The 8,546-nt window shown below is 35.1% G+C and overlaps 1 protein-coding gene and 1 pseudogene across 1 annotated transcript; one reads left to right on the top strand and one right to left on the bottom strand.

The window, feature by feature from the left end:
• LOC104782948 lies at positions 1,311 to 4,887 on the top strand (annotated as a pseudogene).
• LOC104782947 (ARGOS-like protein) lies at positions 5,051 to 6,315 on the bottom strand. Its single transcript, XM_010508012.2, has 2 exons — positions 6,005 to 6,315; positions 5,051 to 5,874 (listed from the first exon to the last, which is right to left on the bottom strand). The coding sequence occupies exon 2, from the start codon at positions 5,658 to 5,660 to the stop codon at positions 5,232 to 5,234; it is 429 nt and encodes a 142-aa protein (XP_010506314.1). The 5' UTR covers positions 5,661 to 5,874; positions 6,005 to 6,315; the 3' UTR covers positions 5,051 to 5,231.

The raw sequence follows: 8,546 nt of genomic DNA, 5'->3' as shown, positions 1-8,546 counted from the left end.
TTTTTTTTTTTTTTTTTTTTTTTTGCTAGTAATAAAGACGGAGAGAGAGAGAGAGAGAGACACACACACAGAGAGACAGACAGAGAGCGAGATCGGTGATTGCGTTGCGTTTATTTATCAATCTCCGTCGTACATAAATTTCCTTTATTTATTTATTTTTTGACGTGTAATAAAAATTTCCTTTTTACGGAGTAATTTTCTTTATTTTATTCAAAAGAAATTATTTTATTCGAGAATTTTTACAATGGACAAAAATCAAAATGTAAAAAGGACAACAAAAAAAAAAACTACTAATTTATTAGTTGTTTTTGTGTAAATAGACGTTTTCTGTTTATTTTACGATAAGTCAACACTAAAAGGTAAAAAATCAGGTCATAGAAGTAATAAACAGAAGAAGGAAAAAAAAAGAGAAGAAAAGGTCATGTAAAAAAAAGATAACGTGCGTTGTGTAAATCGCGCGTATGAAATATATTGACTTGAAGTTTTCGTTTTTCTCTGATGCTCGTGTATGTGTGTTGTTGGAATATATAAAAGCCAGCGGCGATCGTCTCTCTTGATCAGTTAAGAGACAAATTATACAATGTTGAAAAAGACATCGCTCTAATAGACTAATAATAGACTGTTGGAAGAAAACGATGATTCAAGTTTTGTTTCCGACAATTGGAGATCAGATCAACAGTTAAGTTCCAAAGTACTATTAAAGAAAGACAATTGATTTAGTCACGAGGTCCGGATGTCATTTATGTGGGCTGGAACTATATACAAGATGAGACTCGGAAGGAATAAAATTGGTGTTGATGGGGTCGTCAATAAATTCGTATGGTCAAGTTCCCTACTCGGAACATCATGATTTGCCATGATAGTTGTGACGATCTTTACTTTATATGCCTCTTTTGTACCGAGAGAGCATAGAGTATCGTGGTGAATCCCTCCCACCCGCCAACTTGATGGGTATCAAAGTTTTCATCTTTCTAACCTTCAACAGATCCTCCTCCTCAAACATGTATGAAAGGGAGATTGTACCTCTCACACCCATGTCATCAGCTTGGTGGAGATTCGAGAAAGACAAATTCAAGGGCACATAGTAGCCCCCCGGTTTTGTTATGTAATTCATCGTGAATATGGCCTACACAAAAAAAAAACAAAGCTCTTCTTTTTATTGAACAAGACTACTTTTTTGTTAGTTGTCCCAACTAATAGCTACCAATGTCTAAAACAATTCAGTTAATAAAAAAAAGACAAATTTGGTTAAGTGAAAACGAAGAGAGAAAATTAAATTCTCATATCATATCATATCAATCAATCTTTGAAAAAAACAAATAACGTTTTCTACATTAAAAAAAAAAAAAAAAAACAAAAACAAATCTCTGATTTTATTTTGCAGCAGTCGTAACCTCTCAATGAAAAATCTCGTCCAGGTTCGCTCGCTCTCATCTCCCTTGTCATATGTATTTGCAATTTCGCATTTTTCTTCTTTTTTCATCCGATGCAATTCTCAGGCCCGCCGAATTCACAATTTCTCGGGTCGGCCATGGATTCTGATTGCTTGGAATCAGTGCCTGGTTTTGATTTTTTTTATATTATATAGTTTTCGATGCTTATATTGACTAGTGGTACTACCTTTTTGCTTTAAATTCAGACTCTTTGGAGCAATCTGAGGAGTGGCTGCTGATTCCACCGCACAAGTCTGGATTTTTTTGGTATTGGTTAAATATTGTAAAGGTTTTTGCTTTCTCTCTTCTAGTGTGTGTTTTGGGTGGATGGAGAACCAAGTGATTCGTTCTGAGTTTGAGCCTGAGGAGATCGTTACGGTGGAAGGACGAGCTGAAGGGAGTGGTGTGGCTTTTGCATGAGCGTCACCTCTTATAGCTACAATAACTCAACCGAGCAATTGCTGTGCTTGTTGTAGTGCAAAGAAACTGCAATGCAGGGGTAATAGTAATAATAATGCTCATCTTAACAGACAGGATAGAAATGAATTGGGCAGACTTTTCCAAGGTGCTGTTAGCTCACAGGATTGGCAACTTTCCGAGAGGTTCATTCGTCTTGCTGATCCTCAGACTTTGAATGATTTCTTGTGCATTAGTCTAGATTCTATTTGGTTCTTGAGCACAGAGCACGAGTTAAAGGGGATCACGGGATTGATTTCGAAGATCATATGTCATGGTGCTCATGACTATACTCGAGCTACGCTTAGGACTTCGTTTCTTGCTTCTTGTGTTTCATCTTGCCACAGCCGGACTGCGAGTCTTGCTGATACTGTAACTCTTATGGCTCAAAGGTACACTCCTTTGATTCTCTCATTAGATGATGGTTCCGCTTTTCTCATACTACTAATAATGGCAACGGAGTTTTGAATTATTATTGGAGAATTGGGTTTCTGTTATAATTCCTTGCTTTTCATTCTGCTTCATTCGTTCACCAAGTTGTGTCCTAGTTGTTACAGTGATTGGTTCTGTCTGCAAGTGTTTAACTAGTTTGTTAATTTTGAGCTGATTGAAGGATTTGGATACTGCTTGTACAATTCTCGGATTAGATTCCATCAATGCCTTTGGTTTCCCTTGCCTCTGCCTTGTTTGTTTGAAAACATATATTGCCAATACTTATGACTTACTAGAGTGTTCCTATATTTTTGTTACATGGTGATGGGATTCAAAGTTGGTTAGAGCAATGAATTTTTTAACTATGTGCTATGAGTGTGGTGAATTAGAAAAGAACGAGATGTAGCTATAATAGGTCTCTAGAGATGCTAGTTTTGAAATCGATAGGTTATTGAAAAGTTTATCTAACTCAGATGTAGATAGTGATGGCAAAAGCTGAATGTGCTGCATGTCTTTGCTTCCTAATCTTCTTACTGAAGCCTTTAGTTGTCTTTAGATGTTTACAGGTTAAACCGTTAAATTCCTCCCATGAACACATGTTAATCTCCCCAGAACAATTCAGTTTTCCAAAATAACATTTTGTCTCAACATATTCTGCAATTAGTTTGGCTTGCTTTACATTGACTCACAATTCGTGAGACTTTCCATCCATTTATGTGCTCCTTCTTTTCTATCGTTATTGTTTCTGTTTGGGATCTGTGTTGTTTCTATTTCCACATAAAGCAATCGATGATGTATACATTGTTTGATTGCTACAACTCACAAATAGACATTTCTTGCTCTACTGCTAAACTTCCATGCTCATATTCAATCAATATCATTGTCATGATGATGTCCTTTCAGTCACAACACGAGTCTAGCAAATGTTTTTCATATATATCTGAATGGGCCCTTACTATATTATATATCCATTTTTTTTCCATCTCCGAATTTCCAGGTTGCACGAGCGTCTCCAAGAGTGTAACGGTGATGAGGTCCTCAAAGCAGAAGCTGGTGCCACCTCAAATGTATAGGTTTTCACTCCCGATGCCAGGGACCTAGAGATAAAGCTAACCAAGACTCAGCTGCTGAGATCCAACTCCAGCTTTCTGCTTTCAAGATGTTCTTAGATCTTGCTGGAAACCATCTATCAGGAAAGGATTTCACAGAAGCGTTTGATGCAGCTTGCTTCCCGCTTACTCTGTTCTCTACCTCGTTTAATCCTGGCTGGGCATCTGGAATCTCAGCTACTGTCATTCATGGATTGCTTGGTATGTTGGTGGAAGGAGGCGCAGATAACGTAAATCAGTGCTTCCTTGAAGCTTCTCGATTTGGTAGCACAGAACTTGTGCGCATCGTGTTGCAGGTAAATCTTATCCTTAATGATTGCTTGCAAGCTTTTTTGTGCAGTCTAACTGAACGTTTTCCTGATGCAGATTGCTCAAAGGAATAGCTTAGACGTGGATGTTGACTTAGCCCTGGGTTTTGCTTCGCATTATAGTAAAATCGAAACTATGAATTGCCTTGTGGAAGAAGGTCATGCAATTGCTTTCTTGGGTCCCTTGATGAGAGCAGCGGAGAGAGGTTGCATGCAAGTTGTACAATGGTTTGTGAAAAGAGGCTGTCGTGAGATGGAGCTATGCTTAGCTCTCACAGCCGCCACTTCAAGCAGCCAGGTCGAGGTTGCTTCTTATCTCCTTCCTCATGTACCAAGACCCGTCCTCACTGCTCTCAGCATTGAAATCCTCAAAGCAGCCGGTGAAAGAAGTGGTGGTTCCCTCCACGGAGTAGAGTTTCTCCTAAAATCAGATTTCCTCCGGGATCCAGTAGCCACATATTCAGTTGCAGACACCATTGCAAAGTCAGAAGACAAGTCTGTTCCTTCACATCTTAAATCGTTTCTCCAAGAACACTGGTCAGAGGCTGCATTCAACCAAGGATTGAGGGAAAGCCAGGAAAACTTCATGAATTTCATGAGGGTTTTGAAACTTGGAGAGTCTGCAATAAATCTAAAGGATCTCCCAGCACCATTGAGAGTAGCAATCGCCTACATGGCGCTGTACAGAGAGTGTGTGAAGGCGGGTGGGCGCCTGCTCTCACAGAAGCTAAGAGGACAGCTTGTGGAAGCCGCAAAACAGCTTCAAGGGTTGGATGTGGCCTCAGAAGAAGTAAAGAAAGGTCATCATCAGCTCATGGCAGTTTTGGAGCATCACCTTCCTCTACTTTTGGTCAAAGCTTCTTCACACTGAGCAGCAACGGATCCAGCATCTGAGCTATTCGGGTTAACACAAGTCGTTTTCTTACAATAGTTGAAAAAATAAGAAGTGAGAAACAACCGTACCCCTACGATTTTGGATTCTGATCCAGGTTGTGAGATGATAGAATCAAAACTTCCTATGGGAATGTCTTTGTCAAGTCCTCTCTATATCTGTCTTTTATGCATCCTAAACCATGGGAGAGAACGATAATGAAAGCCTTATATATATTATTATTTCATCTATAAATAAAAGCAATGCAGATTATATTACTTCATCTGTAATCAAAGTTACTACTTCTGTCTCATAGTCTTTTACTCTTTAAGTCTCTGCAATCAAAAGCCTTTCAATATTAAGTTATTATAAAAACAATGTCCCAATTTCATCTGGTTTTGTTTCAAAGGCATTTATTAGAAAAGTGGGAAATCATGAAACAATGGAAACAATTAAATTTCTCTTTATTTATATAGTTGTATATATAATTCTGCATCAACAAGAAACAAACTTTTACAAATGAAATAGTATTAATCTCTTACCCTGAAACCTTAAAGTAAATGACAATAAGACAAAACTTCCTCTGTTTTTTTTAAAGGATTTCTTCAATTAAAGAAACGTTTTACATAAAAGTGGAAGAAGAAGAAGAAGTTACTACTACATGTTTGGAGTTAGAAGAAGGCATGAAAGCAAGAACCATAAGCAAAACCATAATCCCAATAGGAACCAAAAGCAGCATAAACGGAGGAGGAGGCAATGGGGGAAGAATCAAGGGTAAGATCAAGAGAGATGCAGTGAGACCAACAAGCAAAACCATTGATTCCAAACTGAAGTAACTAGCTGATATTAGCCTCCTCGGACTGTTCTGTGACGACAATGTCCGAAACAGTTCTTGCTTCCTCATGATCGGAGCTGGAGCTGATCCACGAAAACTGATGTTCTTCCGGTTATCTCTTCTCATGTCCATGTTGTCGTTGTTGTTGTTGTTGAGTGAACAGTGTTCTTGAATGTTTATGATGTCGTTTTGTAGACTTGAGATATCACGAATCATTTAAAGAAAGTTCCTTTCTTGGGGGTTGATCTGGGGAGATCAGATCGATGTATGAAGAAACAGAGTTGGACTCAAATGCATAAAGCACCAAGCTTTTCTTCTTGTTCTGTCAATGTAGCTAGGTTGAAGAACCCTAATGATGGAAATTACCCAGTAACTCTGTTTCTTGGCGTTTTTAGACTTCGAAAAAAGGACTAAACTTTTTGTTTCCCCCCTGTAGAGAAGATTGATTGGTGTGGTTTACGACGTTTTGATCAGTAAAAATCGTTATGAATGATTCAATCAAACGAATCAGACTAGAAAATTTGCAGAGGATTAAAATCAGAAAAACTGAAAGCAAGTACCTTTAAGACGTTAAGAGTCAAAACCTCCTTCAGCAGAGAACAAGAAGAAGAAGAAGAAGAGGAAGAAGATGAGATGGTAACGTTAGAAACCAAAATATATGGGTGATGAAGCTTTTATGAAAGCAAGAGGAAGAAGAATGAAGTTTCTTTTGTAAGAAGAAGAAAATGAATAGAGAGAGAGAGGAAGATACAGAGGAAGAAAATATAAAAATAAAATGGTAGTAAAAAGATAATTGAACGAAAAATATAAAGGGATTAGACTGTTTTGTGGAATCAGAAAAGAAACAGGAAAGAGAGGAAGGTTCACTGAATTTACAGATCTTTTTCTTCTTCTTTTTGCTATGTTTTAGAAAAGAAAAAAGGATTTAAAAATTATAATTATCACTTTTTTTTTTGGGGGTGGGATGACAAGTGTGTGAGAGAGGCAAGTTGCTGATTCTGGAAGGTCTGAAACAATTTCAAATCACCCTCCAGTGGGTTGGTTCTTCTCCCCTAGACACTTTCTCTCTCTCTCTCGAGATGACGTAGCCTGGAATTTTATTTGGGGTAAGCCTCTGTCCGAGGTCGAGGTTTTTAGTTTCTTTAACGAATATTATTCATTCAATTAGTGGTTTGGTTTTATTTAATTATAAGTTAAACCAATCTAAGCTTTTTTAAATAGAAGAGAAGCATTCTAACCAAAAAAGCTGACGTATCAGCATGACGCAAAATAACTTTAGTTTTTCTAATTAATTACAGTTTTGTGCCATTATATTTATTTTTAAAAAATTAAAAAAATATATCCTCCATAAACGAAAACCCTACACAAACCTATCTCATCTATAAATAACATTCTTCTTAACACTCACGATAGCAAACAGAAAAACTTAATATTCAATTTTCACATGCATTTTTTTGCCAAGCTTTACGTGAGTCATTTCTCATCATGGTTCGAACGTAATAGCAAATATCAGTCATCTACAAATATAATTTATAATGAACATCCTTCTTAGTTTATTTATAATATGGAGGAAAAACAGTGGCAGAAAAAAAAACAGGATTTTTTAGCAATTGGAAACCTTTACTCGGCAAGTATTCAAAGTTTTATGATGATCAACTCGACAATTTAATTTCTTTACACATCCAACACCTAACTAACAAGATCTATCTTACATATGAACATGTTTCAAAAACTGTACTTCATGAACCAAATGACCAGACACATAATATCAAGATTTGGTTTCAGTATTTAAGCAAAGGAGACGGTTTACCAAATCCCAGAAATAGAATTAAAATAACCCATGAAGACTACAAAATTAATTCATCGAAAAAATAAAGGATTTCATGTGTATTAATAACTAGGAATAAGCACCATTTTGATTGCCATAATTTCATTATTAATTGTNATCAAGATTTGGTTTCAGTATTTAAGCAAAGGAGACGGTTTACCAAATTCCAGAAAGAGAATCAAAATAACCCATGAAGACTACAAAATTAATTCATCGAAAAAATAAAGGATTTCATATGTATTAATAACTAGGAATAAGCACGATAATGTGATTGCCATAATTTCATTATTAATTGTATTACATTCGAATAATTTAAATTTTTTTAAAATTATTTGATTTCAGCAGTTAATCAAATACAAAATTTTAGTTGGATATAATATTGAAGATATTCTAATCTTTCTATTCATCACATAAATTTTTGCCTTACACCAATAATTATATAATTATACGGCTATTTTAAAAATGTTCTTAATTTTACACCAATCATTATATAATTGATGATTTTAAAAATTCACTCTATCACCTTATCTCGGGAACAAATGCATAATAATTTGTTCTAAAACGAAAATATATCTATTTTGATGATTTGGTAAAACAATAGTTATGCATTTCATAATTTCCTGTAAATTAACAATAATTCTTTAATTAAAAAATATTAAAAAAGAAAGACGATATATAATATAACTCATCGACTGTTCAATATTTAAGGATAATTTCCTTTAAAATATTTGAGAATAATCAATTAAACAGAAAACGAATATTCATTTCCTAATTAACACCTAAATCCCCTTGGAAAACTACATAACTAACAGGTCTATCAATTATATATTTCAAATAAGATTTTAATAACTTATTCTCCTAGATTATAGATGTAAATGACGTATGATTTGGTATTGTAATATTATCCTAAATAAGTGCAAATCCTCTAAATGAATTCACAGTCTTTCCAATAAATGAGCACATAATAAAATCAATTATACTCCAAACCGAAATAATATCTATTATACAAAAAATTATCTATTATTTTCTGTTAAATAAGGAATTACGTATTAACAGCCTCACTCAATTAGAAATAAATTTTCAAAAAAAAAATGAAATATATACACTTCGAAGTTTAAAATGATTTAAAGATTCACATTGTCTTTTACATTCAGTCATTTAGATCTTCACTATTATATATTTTAAAACATATTTCTTTCTAAACATTTGATAGGATATTCATTTCATTTTGGTAATCCATACATCCCTTATCAGTGTATGGACAGCTATCTCGA

The sequence above is a fragment of the Camelina sativa genome, chromosome 4 (genome assembly GCF_000633955.1).
Source record: "Camelina sativa cultivar DH55 chromosome 4, Cs, whole genome shotgun sequence".
NCBI classification, from domain to species: domain Eukaryota; kingdom Viridiplantae; phylum Streptophyta; class Magnoliopsida; order Brassicales; family Brassicaceae; genus Camelina; species Camelina sativa.
Note: the sequence above shows the minus strand (reverse complement) of the source record. Positions and strands in the feature narration are given on the sequence as shown.

Excerpts from the sequence above, each read along its gene's own strand:
- LOC104782947 (XM_010508012.2), bottom strand. The coding sequence starts at position 5,660 with ATGATTCGTGATATCTCAAGTCTACAAAACGACATCATAAACATTCAA.